At 29.6% G+C, this 18,554-nt stretch overlaps 2 protein-coding genes and 1 long non-coding RNA gene across 5 annotated transcripts; all 3 read right to left on the reverse strand.

Annotated features, from left to right (window-relative positions):
• Positions 1-453: 453 nt before the first annotated feature.
• LOC105124894 ((+)-neomenthol dehydrogenase-like) lies at positions 454-9,594 on the reverse strand. Of its 3 annotated transcripts, XM_011025075.1 has the most exons (6): positions 9,427-9,594; positions 9,100-9,346; positions 2,092-2,103; positions 1,895-1,963; positions 1,296-1,472; positions 454-1,053 (listed from the first exon to the last, which is right to left on the reverse strand). In XM_011025075.1, exons 1-6 carry the CDS (start codon positions 9,444-9,446, stop codon positions 676-678), a joined length of 903 nt encoding a protein of 300 aa, XP_011023377.1. In that variant the 5' UTR covers positions 9,447-9,594; the 3' UTR covers positions 454-675. The 3 variants fall into 3 exon arrangements, with proteins under 3 accessions (XP_011023377.1, XP_011023378.1, XP_011023379.1); XM_011025076.1 differs by lacking the exon at positions 2,092-2,103; XM_011025077.1 differs by lacking the exons at positions 1,895-1,963; positions 2,092-2,103.
• LOC105124893 (uncharacterized) lies at positions 4,186-4,712 on the reverse strand. The gene is made up of 2 exons (XR_842148.1): positions 4,280-4,712; positions 4,186-4,228 (listed from the first exon to the last, which is right to left on the reverse strand). It is a non-coding gene; the product is annotated as an uncharacterized LOC105124893 (long non-coding RNA).
• A 2,565-nt stretch (positions 9,595-12,159) lies between the features above and the next one.
• On the reverse strand, positions 12,160-14,956 carry LOC105124895 (ABC transporter G family member 20-like). The gene has a single exon (XM_011025078.1). It carries the CDS (start codon positions 14,746-14,748, stop codon positions 12,526-12,528), a length of 2,223 nt encoding a protein of 740 aa, XP_011023380.1. The 5' UTR covers positions 14,749-14,956; the 3' UTR covers positions 12,160-12,525.
• Positions 14,957-18,554: the final 3,598 nt, after the last annotated feature.

An 18,554-nucleotide genomic window follows, 5' to 3' on the forward strand; every position in this document is an offset into this window, starting at 1 on the left:
AAGGAGCAATCAAGAAACAAAAACACCTATATATATATATTTTAAATTTAAACAAACAAATAAATATAATTTTAGAAAATATTTTAAAATAAGTTTTCAAAATAAATTTTTGATATGATAATGCTTTTTTTTAAATGCTCAAGTATCGTCAGGATTTTTTTATTCCTTGAGATTTCTATTTTATTTTGTAAAATGATCTCTCTTTAAACATTTTCATTTTTTTAAAAAAAATGTTTTCCATTTTTTACACCAATTTTCAGTTGATATGTTTTTATTTTATTTGTTTCTTGGATAATGTGTAGGTTAGGATTTATTTTAGTGATGAGATAAGTTCTTAATCCAGTTGAAAACATCACACATTTTAGATTAAAAATTTGTGAATGACTAACTCATTTACCACTATATACTCCATACTGGTAATATATAATTAATCTGCCATTTGAGATCATTGTGTCAGCAAGCAAAACCAATCAGACATGCGCTGCATGCAGGAACATTGGAAAAGAGTCACACTTACTATTGACCGAATTCTGGAGGATAGCTACAAACTGGCTTGTTCAAGTCCCAGATACACATGTATTCTTAGATACACGTTTATTCCTAGATATTATTGCTGACAAAGTAAGCAAGAGGGTGTAGGTTTAATTTGTTTCTGTAGAGATGGATAGCATCCGATCAGAAAGGCGACTCCTCCATCCTATCAAAGAAACACCCAGAAGGAGCACCATTAGGCAGCAGAGCTAGCCGAACAACATTTTCAGCACCTTCTTCAACAGGACGTATGCCTGTATTGAAGTTTATATCTGTTTTAACATAACCAGGGCAGACACAGTTGATACAGAAAGTTGGGTACTTCTTGGCCAGGATCCGTGTGGAGGCACTCATAGCTGCTTTCGAGAGTATATATGCAGACATCATAGCAGGCCAGCCTTCCGTTTCCAAAGAACCCTCTTTGAAATCTTCTAAATACTTGCTCAAAACCTCATCCACTCTCTCTTCTGTAAGGTTTTCAGCATCACTTAGCACTCCTTTAGCCCATTCATTTGATACACCCTGTAAAGACATCAAAAGAGAAGTCTGTAATGATTGCGCCTACCACATCTAGCAACATCTAGCAGTGGAGCGAAGCCTGTTTAAGATTTTCAGTGGTTGAATGAAGATCTGTATTTCCAGAAGTTTTCTTTCGTTTCAACTTAGTTGGATTTTAACCCAGTCAGAAACTGAAATCAAATCGAATGATTTTCTTCACCATGAAAACACCAAATTATTCCTTGAGAAGTCTTGTAAGGTATTACCTTCAACTTTCCCATGGAAGAGGAAACATTAACAATTATTGGTGAATCAGACAATTGGAGTAAGGGAATAAGTGCTTCGGCCATTCTCTTTGCACCATAATAGTTTATTCTCAGGCACTCTTCGACTAGCTCCCAAGTTTCAGTGATAAATTCACTCCAATTGATTTTTGCACCTTCCTGCATCAAATGAAACTCAATCATCTTGGCAGCTATATGCATCACTGCCAGTCATACAGGAGAAGGAATTTTCGAGGTGATAACATGATCCCGTCTGCCTATCCCACAAATCTTGTAGAAGTCTTGTATAGTAAATCTGATCTTAACAGCACATCTAATGGCCGCATATGTCTAAGAAAATGAAAAACACAGTTATAAGTAATAATCTTTACCATCACAGTAACTTGCATGATCCTATATGAATTACTGAGAGAAAGTATAGCGAAGATTGGACATTCCAGGAAATTCTTAGGTCTTGGCTAATACAAACGTTTCAGCCTCGACATCACCCTTCAGACAGGTAAGAAGTCTAACCTCAATTGACGGTAAAGCTAATTACTCTTCCTTTTAAGTTCATCAAATATCTTCATTTAGAGACTTACGTTACCAGAAATGAAAGCATTTAAAGCATCAACATCTGTTTTGACTCCACCTACTCCTGCGTTGTTCACCTGTGCTTAGTTCCAACATTTTCATCAGACAAAGGAATCAGAACAGAAAATAGTCAGATACAAATGAAAATACTGACGGATGAAAACCTATTTGTAAATAACAATAACTTTTACCGAAGGAATATTACCTTGCTATTTCCCTTGTCATTCAATAACAATTTTTCGTTAGGGAATTTCAAGAAAATTATAGTTGGAAATCAATGAATTATCACATGTAAAATTACCAAGGCAATATGCTCATTGCTAATACCCATAAGTGAATCCATACCTAATATTTAAGTTATAACCTGAAAAATAACTCTTTCTTTACCCTTCCCCAATTTCTTTTTCTTCTTTTTTATTCTACAAAAAAAATCCCCTTCAAACACAACACCTCCGTATTTTGTCATAAATCAAGCTCTTATCATCACAATTCCAGCCACTTGAACATTCAATTTATCAATATCCTTGTTCTGGTTAAATTGTTTTTTGAAGATTCGTCATGTCAAATAAGCAAAATTATCCTCTTTTTTTTTTTGTTGTAACCTAGTTTTAAAATGTTAATTTTCTTTTTTGGCATTTTGAATTAGTATATGTAGTTTGTTTGTGTGTTTACTTGCTTTATATTTTTTTATTATAGAAATTTGTTATATAAATATATCATTTACACATGTTAGGGTTTGCTTGAAATTTTAAAAAATATCATTTGATAAAATTGAGTTTGATTTGTAATTTAGGTGTTTTATAATGAAATCAATAATGACTTATTTAATAGGTACATTTCATATTTTATCAATTTTATTGTTAAGTTGAAATTTCAATAAATTTGGAGGAATTTGATTTTTTGTAGAAAATTGAAAATGATTTTAAGGGTATTATTAAATTAGATTGAATAAATTTGAGTTAAACCAATAATAACTAATTATTTGAGTGCTTATAGTTTTTTAAGTTCACATTAGTAATTAATACATATTGTCATCAATATTTTATACAAGTTTCATATAAATAATAAATAATCATTCTTATATATATAGAGTTTCACCTGAAATATTGTGTATGATAAATTATTATAATGGGATTGAAAATTTTATACTTATACCATTAAAGACAAGGTATATAATCTGGTCATCGATGGTGATAGCTATATCATCGATGGTGATAGCTATAAGAATAAAGTGTTGTATGAGGTGGTAAATAAGTTGCAACTTTAGATAGAAAAAACATCCCATGACCTACAAATTGAATTGGCTTATTCATAATAATAAGGTAATTATAGACAAATACTGTCTTGTTTTGTTTTTTATAAGCGATATTTTAATTGTTTTTGGTGTGATATAATTACCATGAATTCATGTTATCAACTATCAGGTAGGTCATGGAAATATGATATGAATGTTATCCATGACAAACAACTATTATACATGTCATGGAAATATGATATGAATGTGATACATGGCAAACAATGTAATATGTATATCTTTAATGTAAAAGGGAAGCATATAACATTGATTCCTAGGAGAGAGTGGGTAGTTGGTGAGAGTAAGGATAAAAATATATTGTTTTTATCCTAATTTATTGAAAGGAAATAAAAGAATGAGATTATTGAGAATTAGAATAAAGTGAGATTTAGGAATTGATTCTCAGCCTACTATATCCAAGTCGGCCAACTACACTATGCGAGCACACTTAATATTAGTGGAGCACAAGGGTATTTTATTTAATGGTCGACAACAGAAACAGCAACACACACGTACAAGATGACATGCTTATGTGTTGTTGCGAGTTTATATAACAAATATACTTAATAGTGTTAGAATACATGTTATTGACTATTAGGAAGGTCATGAAAATATGATATGACTGTTATACATGGCAAACAACGTAATGTGTATATCTTTAATGTAAAAGGGAAGCATATAACATTGATTCCTAGGAGAGAGTGGGTAGTTGGTGAGAGCAAGGATAAAAATATATTGTTTTTATCCTAATTTATTGAAAAGAAAGAAAATAATGAGATTATAGAGAATTAGAATAATGTGAAATTTGGGAATTGATTCTCAGCCTGTTATATCTAAGTCGGCCAATTACACTGTGTGAGCACACTTAATATTAATGAAGCACAAGTGTATTTTATTTAATGGTTGATAATATTAGCAATAAAAGCAGCAAGACACATAAAAAATGACATGTCAAGGCGCTGCCGCGAGTTTATATAACAAATATACTTAATAGTGTTAGAATACATGTTATCGACTATTAGGTAGGTCATGGAAATATAATATGAATGTTATCTATGGCAAACAACTATTATAGCGGTAATGGAAATATTGTATGAATGTTATACATGGCAAACAACATAATGTGTATACCTTTAATGTAAAGGGAAAGCATATAATGTTGATCCCTAGGAGAGACTGGGTAGTTGGTGAGAGCAAGGATAAAAATCTATTGTTTTTATCCTAATTTATTGGAAGGAAAGAAAAGAATGAGATTATAAAGAATTAGAATGATGTGAGATTTGGGAATTGGTTCTCAGTTTGCTATATCTAAGTCGGCCAACTACACGGTGCGAGCACATTTAATATTAATGGAGTAAAAGAGTATTTTATTTGATGGTCAACAATATTAGCTACAAAAACAGCAACACACACATGCAAGATGACATGTCTATACGCTGCCGCGAGTTTATAAATAAATATACTTAATAGTATTATAATTATGAACCATTACTAGATAAGTAATAGAAACTAAATATATGATGGAACTAATATTTTATGATGGAAAAAAAGTTGTGTTGGTGATAAAAAAAACTTAGAGATTAAGCAAATGTTTTGTAGTAATTCATAGTATTTTAGGAGAAAAGATACAATGCTTTCACTACATGATTTAGTTTTTCTGTTAATAAAAAGCAAAAAAAATACAGTGCAATAATTCTCTACCAACTTAATATTAAAAAAAAACCAACAAAGATAATTTTGGAATGAAAAAAAACCATGAGGAAAAATATTATAGTAATTAATAGTATTTTGCGAGAAAAACTACAATGCTTTCCTTAATAAAATAAGATAAAAAACCATGTAGAGAAATACTGTAGAAATCTATAGTGTTTTTGTGAAAAAAACTACAACGTTTTTCTCATATAATTTAGCTTTATTGTAATTATAATTCTTAACCAACTCAATATTAAAAAAAAATCAACAAAAATAATTTTAGAAAAAATTATAAAAATATCAAATGGGAAAACACTGCAATAATTCACAGTGTTTTAATAAAATAAAATTACAAAGCTAAATTCTTAATCAGTTCAATATTAAAAAAATTAAATCAATAAAAGACATTTTAGAAAAAAATAACAAAAAAAAGGAAAAAAATCATGTTGAAGACACTGTAGCAATTCACAGTGTTTTGTGATGAAAGCTACAGTGCTTCCCCACATTATATAATCTTATTTGTAATGACTTGTAATTGTAATTCTCAACAATGTTTTGTGAGGAAAGCTATACTGTTTTCTCTTTATTATTATGTTTTATTACAAAATTTAATTCTAACCAACTTAATATTCAAAAAACATAAAATCAACAAAGTATTTTTGAAAAAAAATATTACAAAAAAAGAAAACACAAAAAAACAAAAAAAAAACATGTGAGAAAAAACTATATCAATTCATAATATTTTGTGAAGAAAAAATTGTATTTACTAGTAATTGCAATTTTTAATTAGTTTAATATTTAAAAAATAAAAATAAAAAAGGCAATTTTAGAAAAATACATAAAAAAATAGAAAAAAATCATGTTGGAAAAAAAAAAAAAAGGCAATTTTAGAAAAATACATAACAAAATAGAAAAAAATCATGTTGGAAAAAACATTATAGCAATCCACAGTAATTTATAAGAAAAGTTACAGTACTTTCCTCATATATTATAACTATAATTTTTAACTAACTTAATATTAAAAAAGAAAAAGAACCATATGGAGAAACACTATAGCAATCAACAATATTTAAAAAATAATTACAAAATCAAATTCTCAATTAGCTTAAGATAAAAAAATCAACAAATAGAATATTAAAAAATAAAATAAAATAATAAAAAAACCATGTGAAAAAACAACGTAGCAATCCACAGAATTTTAAAGGACAAAAATTACAAAGCAAATTTTTTAATCAATTTAATATTTAAAAAGTAAAATCAACTAAGATAATTTTTAAAAAATAAATGAAAAAAAAAAGTAATCTTGAGAGAAAAAGAAAAAAAAGAAAAAAAGAGAAAGATGGAAAAAAAAATGAAAAACAAACATGAAAAAAAGCAGAGGAATGCACTATAGATTACTATTGTAATCCACAGTATGTTGGGTGTGGGGAACAGTGATTTCTCCACATCTTTTAGTTTTTATGAAATGACATGCCCGCGCGTTATCGTAGGCTTATAAAACAAATGTATTTGATCGTATTATAATTGTGAATCAGAGCTATATAAATAATAGAAACTAAAGGTATAATGAAATAAATATTTCATGATAAAAAAGAAAGGTTGTGTTGGTAATAAAAAACTTAGAGATTAAACAAAATAATTTGTAATAATCCACAGTATTCTGTGCAAAAAGATACAGTACTTTTGTCATATGATTTAGATTTTATGTTAATAAAAAGCAAAAAAAAATTACAAAGCTATTCTTTACCAACTTAATATTTAAAAAAAAACCAACAAAGATAATTTTAGACGGAAAAAAACTCATGATGAAAAATATTGTAACAATTGATAATGTTTTGTAAGGAAAACTACAATGCTTTTTCCCAATAAAATAACATAAAAAACCATTTAGCAAAATATTATAGTAATTCACAGTATTTTGTGATAAAAACTACAACGCTTTTCTCATATGATTTAACTTTATTGTAATTATAATTCTTAACCAACTCAATATGAAAAAAAAAAATAAACGAAGATAATTTTTGAAAAAATCATAAAAAAATAATATGAGAAAACACTACAACAATTCATAATGTTTTCAATAAAAAATTATAAAAATAAATTCTTAATTAGCTCAAAATTAAAAAATTGATAGAGATAATTTTAGAAAAAAAATAAAAAAACACAAAAAAAATCATGTTGGAAACACTATAGTAATTCACAGTGTTTTGTGATGAAAGCTATAGTGCTTTCCCACATGATTTAGCTTTCTTTGTAATAACTTGTAATTGTAATTCTCAAATAACTCAATATTAAAAAAATAAAATTAACAAAGATAATTTAAAAAAAATTATAAGAAAAAAACAATGTGTAGAGATACTGTAGAAATTCACAATATGTTGTAAGGAAAAGTTATAGTGCTTTCCTCACATGATTAAGCTTTATTAGAAATTTAAATTATAACCAACTTAATATTTTTTTAAAAATCAACAAAGATATTTTTGAAAAAAAATATTACAAAAAATAAAAACATGAAAAAAACTAAAAATAATCATGTGAGAAAAAACTATATCAATCCATAGTGTTTTGTAAAGAAAAACTTGTATTTACTTGTAATTGCAATTCTCAAGTAGCTTAATATTTAAAAAATAAAATTGTTAAAAAAGTTTTTAGAAAAAAACATAACAAAACAGAAAAAAATCATTTGAAAAAAATATTATAGCAATCCACAGTAATTTACAAGGAAAGTCACCGTACTTTCATCACGTATTGTAATTGTAATTTTTAACCAGTTTAACATTAAATATATAAAATAAAAAAGATAATTTAACATTAACCAGTTTAACATAGTAGCAATCAATAATATTTTAAAAATATTTACAAAAATAAAATATTAAAAAAATTGAAAAATAAAATTTTATAAAATAAAAAAATAAAATAGCTATGTGAGAAAACATCATAGAAATTCACAATATTTTTAAGAAAAAAATTACAATTTTTTTAACTAACTCAATATTTAAAAAGTAAAATCAACAAAAATAATTTCAGAAAAAAATAAATGAAAACAAAAGAAAGTTAAATAAAAAAGGGAAAGTGATTTTAGAAAAAAAAAGAAAAAAAAAGGAAAGTTGGTGAAAATAGAAAAAAAAAAAAAAAGGAAAGCACTGATCAACAGTGATTTTATTGTGGGGGAACAATTAAAAAATAAAATGAGCAAAAATAATTTTAGAAAAAAACATAACAAAACAGAAAAAAAAAATCATGTAAGGAATAATATTATAGCAATCCATAGTAATTTGCGAGAAAAATCACACTGTTGTCGTCACATATTATAATTGTAATTTTTAACCAGTTCAATATTAAAAAATAAAAAAAATAATTTCAAATAAAATCATAAAAAAATCAAACGAAAAAATATTGTAGCAATCAATAATGTTGTAAAGAAAAAAAATTAAAAAACTAAAATATTAAAAAAAAATCAATAATATAATATTGTAAAATAAAAAATAAAATAAAAAAATTATATGAGAAGACACCACCAAAATCTATAGTATTTTAAATGAAAAAAATTATAACCAGTTTAATATTTAAAAAGTAAAATTAATAAAAAAAAATTAAAAAAGAAAATTAAAAAAAATGATTTTGGATAAAAAAAAGAAGAAAGTTAGGGGAAAAAAAGAACATCACTGTATTACTGTTATAACACACAATGATTTTAGTACGAGTACGAGGAGGAATAGTAATTTCCTCACAGCATTTAGCGTATTGTATAATATATATGTGTGTGAGAGAGAGAAAGTAGAACTCGAGGAGAAATTCTTCTAACCCAAGGAGGCTAACATAAGAAATCTTTCCGCAACTTATAATTTTATATTAATTGCTACAAGGTTTGATCCGACTGTTGAGTTATGATAAAATTTTGCTAAGAGATTCCAAATGCATTGTTTACTTTTGGCTTAGCATTCCACGGTCATGACGGTTGAGAATGCCTTCAAATAAAAGCCCAAACATTATTGTTCATAATTTATAATATTTTCTTTTTTGATTTAGGATTTATTTTTCTAAGTGATTTAAAATACTTTTTTTTTCCAGCTTTGATTAGAATCTTTTTCCTAGTATATAAACAGAATTGCTATATATATAATATAGAGTTTTGACTAGATAAAATATTGAATAAAATTTTAAATTTGAGTTTTTGAAGAAGAACAAGAAATCTAGAGCATTGAAGAAACTAGGTTTTAATCATACCAAGATATCAAGCTTTCCAAATCGGCTTTTGATGAAATCTGCCAAAGAAGCGATACTGTTGATATCGGCGACATCAAGTTGATGAAAAACCACAAAATCTGAAAGCCCAGACTCCTTGAGATTTTGAACAGATTCAAGGCCTCTCTTCTCATTTCTGGAAGTCAAGACCACCACAATCCCTTTAGAAGCCAACTGCCTACAAATCTCGAACCCAATACCCTTGTTTGCTCCTGTAACCACTGCATAGCTGAAAAATAAAAAAAAATGTCGCCAAGAAGCAGCAGCTATTAATTAATTATTGAGGCTATACTTGTAATGAAAGAATACCTCTTGGTTGCTTCTGCCATTGATGATAGGATTTGACAACTAGAGAGACACAAGCTTGAACTCTCTTTGTCCACAGTAGTGGTTATGCAGCTTTGATCCACGGTTAAGGTAACCTCTTGCCTTATTTATACTATCATCAAGTAGTACCGGTCCAAGTCTTATAGTCCGATAGAGTTTTTAAACCCAGAAAGTGGTTGATCCGACCCAAGGTCTGGGTTGCGGGTTTTACCCGAGTTGCTGGGTTTTAATCGAATCACTAGCTCAATTCTTTTTTTTTTTTAAAAAAATGAATCACTAGCTCAATTCTTTTTTTTTTTTTTAAATATAATCAACTTATCAAATCAGTCAACCATGTCCGGATTAACCTCTCAGGCCAGACCCGTTTCAAAATTATGATCCAACAAGAAGAAAAAATCGCATACTGGACAAGTCTTGGCTGGAATGAGGACCACTTAACTAATGAATGGATTATGAGAGATGAACGTAGCCCCATAAAACAAATCAGACTGCGTAATAATTCACAGATCTAGATTCTAGAGGCTGTGATAAGACCTAGTGGATTCCGAAAGGATAGTATGAAAGAATATTTGATTGATTTTGTGTTACATCAATGAAGTGAGACTATCATAATGAAATTATACAAATTGATAGGGAGTTATTAAATAATTTATAATAATTAAAAATTTTAACTATTCTTTAAATATTATATCTTACGTAGCTAATTATATTAAAAAAAAATTATAGTTTTAAAATATTATACACTCTTGCCTCTTGGTGTTTGTTATCTGAGAGGGTTACACTCTTGCCTCTTGGTGTTTGTTATCCGAGAGGGTAATTATTATTATTTTTAAAGTATTTTTTTATTTAAAAATATATTAAAATATTTTTTTTTTTTAAAATTATTTTTAACATTAGAGTATCAAAATGATTTAAAATATAAAAAAATATTAATTTAAAGCAAAAAATTAACAAATTTTTAAATTTTTTAAAAATAAAAAATAAATAGAATTTTAAAATATCATACCTAAAATAAACTATTTGTATCTATTATATCATGCCTTTTTAATTGTTTGCCTAAACTTAAACATAAGTTTTATTAAAAATAATTTAAAATTTGGATGAGATAAGGTCCAATCCTAACTTTTAAAATTACAGGTATTCTTGAAAGATAATGAATATTTAGATCATAGGCTATCACTCATCTATAATGGACTTTTAAGGTTGCATATCTTTAATGGACTTTTAAGGTCGCATAGACTTAGTCCAAATCAATCAATAGTATGTTACAAAATGTTTAGAAACTAATAAAAAGAAAAAGAAAAAGAAAAAAGGAATGAATGAATAAATAAATAAATAAAAGAAAATTCCAGCATGCATTATTTCTAAAATAAAAAATAAACATAAAATAAAAGATATAAAATATAAGGGCATGTTAAATATATATATTTTTCACTTTTTTTGTTTTATTAAATTATTTTTTTTTAATATTATCATCTTAAAATTGATTCTACTGGTAGTATAACGAGTCATTATCTATAGAAAAAGCAAGTTGGAAAGGTATTGCAAGGCATCCATCACCTCGCGGATTCGGATTCACTTCTAAAAAATCATTTTATTCATTACGGACATGAAGACACGAACACAAAATCAAAGACTCTTAATTTATTTATTTTTACGAAAAACCTGTTTTGTTTTGTTTTTTATTTTTACGAAAAACCTGTTTTGTTTTGGTTTTTTTTATTTTTTATCATGGATTAGAAACAAACAATTACAGGCACAAACAAACAAACATGAAATCAAAACACCCCTCCTGTTTTACTTTTTTTTAAAATTATACACAAACATATGCACGAAGAGATGCAGTTCATGATTGTAACCATATTTGTCAAAACATTATTCACACATGACAATTATTTTGCAGTTTCAACCATATGTAAACTCTGAATGCAGGATGCATGTAGATCAAAACATATTTGTACATAAGAAAATCTCAGCACTCTCACACCTCAACATCCCCACAAAAATTTAAACTTGCGTCAATTATCAAAGCCCCGTCAAAATATTGCATTTCGATACAAATCTTAAAAAAAAGGTAAATCACATGGGATTGAAGTTAACCTCTTGAGAGCTGCTGGAACTTGACCGAAAACCGCTGGAATTGGGTGGAACCGAAAGGGGCAGTAGCGGCGCTTGGAGTGTACGCACTGACTGATTGAACTCAGGCGGAGGATGCTTCTCACGCGCTGCCTCTGAATTCGAAGTGGATTTGCAGAAGTATGGAGACTGGAATTCAGTACTGTTGTGGCTGAATTTCCAGCAGAGAGGATGGTGACTGGAATTCAGGACTGTTGTGGCTGAGTTTCTTGCAGAGAGGAGAGGATCTTTGTTGTCATTGGCAAGGAGATTGGACTCAGCTGATGGCGGCGGTCTAGTTAAGGTATACCTGTGGGCGACAGTGACTATTCTAAGCAATAATGTAAAACTGACCAAGTGTGACAGTGGGAAAGCCCATCAAGTAGTGTAGACAACTGATGAAACATCAAGGTAGAGATTTTATGATAATTCAATACGTTTAGATATGCAACTTCATGTAATTGATTTAAACTAGTTTCAAGTCCCCGACGCCCTTTCCCCATCCGCAGAAAATCTTGAGGCTGCTAAAGCATCAGAACCCTGCATTGTTCACCTGCACAGATTTCCAGCAGGCATATTACATTTGACTATTGCTATTGCTTTAGCAAATCCTATCAATAACCATTGGTTTGTTGCCAGTCATGTGAAGAATCCATATCCTCAGTAATCATACAAAGTCATTATTAATATTTCAAAATACTTTGATGGGTAGCATGATTTATTCCAAAATGTACCGAATCGTCCATGACCAGTCAATTGTTCTCTACTGATTTAATTACATCAAACTTGATCATGAATTTGAGAAAGATAGTTTCTGAATGATAAATGAACAGATACAAAATAAGCCTCCTAAGAACATGAGGAAAAAGGAAAGCAGTGAGCATGCCTTGGGTTTTTTTTTCCTGCTACAGAAGCCAAGAACCATCAATGGATTTTATAGTAATCAATAACTAGCATGAGAATAATTTAACCCCTCTTGTTCTTGCTACCAAACAACAAAGCAAAGTAAAATAGAATCCTGAAGAAAAACCCCCAAGCGATAGTGATCCACAAGCAGTTCCATTTGCTTATATCTGTTATCCCTTGTTGCCTAAGAATATCTGCTCCCGTGACTACACAGGTGTTACTTGTAATGTTCATGCCCAGAGTGTTGCTAATGCTCTTCAACATGTTCAGTTTCAATGACAAAGGCACTGCGGCAAGAGGTGTGGTATCAAACATTTGCACGCCCCTGACAAAACATTTAGTTGAATCTTGAAATTCATTTTGCAAAGCTGCCTCATATGGATATTTCACTAGAGAAATATAGTGAAACCATAACCAAAACGAAGGAATTCGATCTCGAGATATAAAGAACCCACTGAAGAGAAGAAAGTAGGCCAAAATGGCAACCACAATGGTGAAACCCAGCATAACATGAGAGACAACACCTGAAAGGAAAGTAACAAACGAACTTCCAGCCCAAAATGCAGACAAGATTGTGAAGAAGAAGAAACAGAACCCAGAAAACCCACCATCGAGTCGTACAGCCCAGAATGTTGTTGCGGCAAAGGCAATAGAAAGTACAACCAGAGAGGGAATCGAGATTAGAGAGTGAGCAATAACGTAAGATGAGCGACGGTAAGCATTGTAGGCGGTTTCCCTCATGAAAATGTAACGTTCTTGCAGAAAGGCAGGGATAGATTCTGCACAGGTGTAGTAAGTAGTGGACATGGCAAAAGCAAAAAAGCCCAATCGCTCTTGCGCACCTCTAGGAGAGCTGTCAAGATGATAAAAAACGGTGGCCAGGATTATACCAGTAACAAGAACAGCACCAAGGCGAATTCCAAACAATTCAGGCATTCTTTTTGCATTGAGTAACGATCTTTTGCTTATAACCATCATTTCAATCCAAAGTGGATTGGCAAAGGTTGGAACTGAAGATGTCAAGCTTGAATTATTTGGGGCACCAGAGACTAGTTTGCCTCTTGAAATGCTGGCACCTATTGCGTCCTTAAGTGAAAGCTTGGATGCGTTGAAGTTTCTGTTCTTGGGGTTTTTCATGACTTGCCATGACTTGTTGAATTCAACAAGCGTCTTGGTTCCTTCTGGAGCTTCTTCAAGTTCACGAATCAAATCCAAAGCAAACTCAGTTCGGTTCTCATTCTCAGGAATTGGATGTCCAAACTGAGAAAAGAATTCTGGAAGACTTCCTGGAGAGCCAGCATATACTGTTTGTCCATGTGAAAGAAAGATCAGACGGTCAAGTAAGGTCAGAATTCTGTAACTTGGTTGGTGTACGGACATGATTACAATGCTTCCTCTTTGTGCGATGCGCTGCAAGACCTTAACAACCATGAAAGCACTAGTTGAATCAAGCCCTGAAGTTGGCTCATCAAGAAACAAGAGAATTGGGTCGTGAACAATGTCAATTCCAATAGAAACTCTTCTTCTTTCACCTCCTGACACGCCTCTATGTCCTTCATCTCCAATCACAGTATTGGCTGCATTACGCAGGCCTAATTGGTCAATCAAGGCCTGAACTCTTGCTTTCTTTTTCGACTTGGAGAGGGAGCGAGGAAGCCTGAAATCGGCCGAGAACATTAGCGTCTCTTCCACAGTAAGCATAGGAAACAAAAGATCATCTTGCATAACATAAGCAGATATCACTTTCAATAGCCTTGACTCCAAGACCTCACCATTCAAAGTCACAGAACCTTTCAAGCTCTCCTTCGCAATTCGGTCAGCAAGTGCATCAATCAATGTGGATTTACCAGACCCGCTAGCCCCAAGAACGGCCATAATTTCCCCTTCTCTTGCTTCTCCTGAAATATCATTCAACAAAACCTTCATGCTAGATGTATCCGAAGAACCAAGTGAAGTGTCCTTTCCACAGAATGGAAACGACAGTTTTTGGTTAACTTTGACACTGTATGTCAAGTTGTTAAAAGAAAGGACAAAAGGAGTTAATGGTGGCATAGAGCTACAAGCATATCCTAGCTCAAGGACTTGATGCTGATGGACTGGAGTGCTGTAATTGGATGTGTCGCTTTGCGCATCGTCTACACGCTTTAGGAGCTCGGCAAGAGTGGGAGAAAGAGATGGTTTGGATCTTCTAGGATAATTTTGGAGCTCCATTTGGTGGTTGTTATGGTTAAAGGGTGGCAGTCCTTTTCCTTGTGACATGTTTGAATGTCCTGAATCGGACATTTGTGAATGTTCGGTCCTTGCACCACTGCTTTTGCAGAGAGTTTATAGAGAGGGAGGGAGAGGAGTTTAGTAGGTTTGGTGCATCAAGTGTCCAACCATGGTACAGAGTACATAGTAGGTGAGAGAAGTTGTAGAGAAGAAGAAGGTAACCGAGTCAACTCGTATTTGGATAAACTCACTCAAGCGAAGGATCAGGTGGCAACATGAATTAATTAGTAAGTTTTTCTTGTATACACGTGAGACCAAACCAATCTGTTTATTTTCTATTCATTATCAATTTTTTAAATATATATTGGAAATCTTTGGTAGATAAAATTCCCAAAATCATTTCTCTGTAAAAAGAAATACAATAAGTCGAATGGAAAAGGTTAAAACTTAAAAGATTTGTATAACCAATTCAGGTAGGCAGTCAAAATCAAACAAAACCCGCGTATCAAGAATTGTTTCTTCCTGCTAATAACAATGTCCACTTATTAGAACTTTCAGGCTAATCTAAAGATTTTTATTAAAAAATATTAAAAAATATCTAAAATAGAAGGTGATTTCATTTTTCACCACCTCATAAAAAGACACTGGATTTCAATTGTGTTTTTTGTTTTTTTTATCTTTTATCTTTTTTTAATTTTATTATTCTACAACTTATTACGAGGTGCTCGATTTTACATGAGAAATTCAGTTTTATTACCTAAAAAAATTAAAAATTCAAGGATTAAAATTGACAATGAAAAAAGAAATGATATTTTTTCCTTTTAGATACTATTCATCCATTTTTTTCAATTACCAGTAAGATTTTTCTAATTTTATTTTTGGTCTCTTTTTATTTTTGAACTTTTATATTTTAATTTAAAATTTTATTTTATTCACATTCGATCCTTCAATTTGAGATATGAGAGAGATAAAGGGTCTTTAGAAAATAGTGGGAAAAAAATAATTAATTTTTTAAATTTAATAAGCAAACAAATCAAATTTAATGTCATTGTTTTTTTTTATGAGATGACTGTCACTAAGGTATTTTTTAATTTATATATTGTTAGAAAAAGTAGATTGTGATTGAGAAAATTTGTATGGATATTTTGAGTTGAAAATTGGTTTATTGAGGTAGTAAAGGTATTTATTAAATATTTTTAGTTTAAAATAGATTAAAAATAAATTTTTGAGTTAAAAAAACTTTAACCTTATTTTTCAACTACTTTTTTGATAGCTAGAATTTAAAATATCCCATCTTTTTTACAAATAAATAACTACTTTTTTGATAGCTAGAATTTAAACTAACAGATAAAATATCCCATCTTTTTTACAAATAACTAGCAGACTAGGAGCGAAGACAAGATGGCTAGTAGGGCCTCAACTCCTAAAATAATAACAACAATAATAATTAAAAAAAATTAATTTTAAAATTATGATAAGTTTTTATTTAAAAAAAATACTCACAGTTGAAATAAAAAAAAAATGTTCCCCTTCAAACACTCAAGAGATGCATTGTTAAGGATATGAAGTTTAGGTTGAAGAGGTTGAAGAAATATATTGTTCCTCAATAATTTTATATATTATCTTTTTTAAAAATATTTATTTTTATAATTAGATAATTAAATAAAAAATAAATTTTAAAAAAATAAAATTATTAAATTTAATAAGAGCCATGAACTAAATTATGAATTAAATAAGTTAATTTAATTTTACTTGAGTTAATTTAATATATTATTATTTTATTTTTTATATAAAAAATATTTAATTAAAATCAATTTAATATTTTTAAGTTAATTTAGATTTTTACCAAGTCGCACTAGGTTAACTTCATACCAATTTACATCAAAACTTAGTACAATTCAAAGATCGCATCATTGGGTAACAATGTTGACGATTTCCTGGGTTCAATATCATTACAAAAAGAAAAGGAAATCCTTGCAGTGCGTGGGCCGCATACAACCACGACAAAAGGACATCGATCTTCTTTCCAGAAGCCTAAATAAGAATTAATGCACCGATTACATCTAGAGATTGACATCAACATGCCATTGTCTCTCTATAACAAGAAACCTCAATAATAGTAGACGTGTGCAATTGATTTCTTGTATCTGCTAACCTTTCATTTGTTCCTTGTTGCTAAGACTAGCTAAGCGGTGAACCAACACTTCCTAATCCCTCTACTACACGCCTTCGTTACCTCACGAAACCCCCCACATGGCGATGGCTCATATGACTCAACTTTCTCATCACCTCACTTAAAATCCATGCCTTTTTAAATAAAATCACAACACAGGGCTGGCTTTATGGGAGTGTTAGGTATGGATGTTATATCTACTGTGGACTGGATTGCGTTGGGGTGTTCATCTGTTCTGGACTCAGTAGCGCCGAAGAGATTGAAGAAAAGTCTAAAAGTGGGAGGTTCTTCTTGCCCCATATATATATATATATATATATATATTGTTAGTGGGTCCTTGGTTGAATGCATAATTATCAAACTGTTTGATCCAATCAAGATAATTGATCACGTCATTAGGTGCACTTATATCAGCTTTTTTCAATGGTCTTAGTGAAACTCAAAGAAAAGAGAAGAAAGGATTTCACTTTGTTTTTTTGACATGGCTGGACTCCAACCAGGTTCATTGGATCATCTTCATTTGATCAAATTATTAGATTATTATTAACTCAACTCCTAGAATTTGACAGTACTGGTTTAGCGAAATAAAAAGTGGGTTTGAAAACAATATTTATGAGCAAGTAGCGTGAATTGTCTGCCCATAGGCCATAGCAGCCAATAAAATTAAAAATTGCATGAATTCAAGTGCCATAACTAGTAATATCGAAGTATCCGCAGCTATACATGCAAGAAAATCAACATGTTATTAAATAGGTTCACCAAATTCGTGCCGTGCTATCAAGCAAAAATCAACAAGCACACTTCAATGGGTAAACCAAAAAGCTATCAAGTACATTTCGAATAACTATTAGTGCACAATGTCGTTGCATGCATGTTGTTGAATGTCGGATCTTTCTCTCAATCGGGAGTATTTTGAATGTGATAGGATTAATTATAAAATTATAATTTAAAAGATTTTAAAATTGTTATTTAATATTATGATAACTAGAAAATATATTGGTTTACAAGAATATTGGTAAAAAGACTAGTTATGAATAAGAAAAATATATCACTTTCAGTATATTTTATCTATGATAAACTATATTATTGATTAATTATTTTTTTTATAAGTTATGTTTCTATTTATTGATTTGTCTAAAATAAAAAAAAAGATTCTCTTCAATAAAAAAGTTCTTATCTAATGAATTTGAGATAAATCCTCTTGATAAGAAGATCTCTATCTTTATAAACTCAAGATAAATCATTTTTAGTAAGATGGTCTCTATCTTATCAAGTTAAAATCTAATAATTTTAAGGTCTTAAATTTTAATGAAGTATTTATTTTTATTTTGTATCTTTAATACTCAATGATATATTTTATAGTGTAATTTTATATCTCAAATATTGAAGCCTACAATTAATTCCTAACATTTTATTTTTGTTAATTCATTTAATTTAATATTGTGAATATGCTTTGCATTGTAAAATTCATATCCTAAATATTAGTTAAACAAATTAACTTTTGTGTTATTTTTGAAATATTGACCAAATATTAATGGATAATCACAAACTTGTTATGATAATTATTAATTGATTTTTGTATTTTTTGAAGTATGATAATTATTTTTTTATAAAATATGCATGAAAAGTTTTATAATTTAGCCATACGCACAAAAAAATTGTTTTTGTATTGTTTTAAATAAGGAATTTTGTATTTTTTGTATTT

Source organism: Populus euphratica, unplaced genomic scaffold (genome assembly GCF_000495115.2).
Source record: "Populus euphratica unplaced genomic scaffold, PopEup_1.0 scaffold32.1, whole genome shotgun sequence".
In the NCBI taxonomy this organism is placed as follows: Eukaryota; Viridiplantae; Streptophyta; class Magnoliopsida; order Malpighiales; family Salicaceae; genus Populus; species Populus euphratica.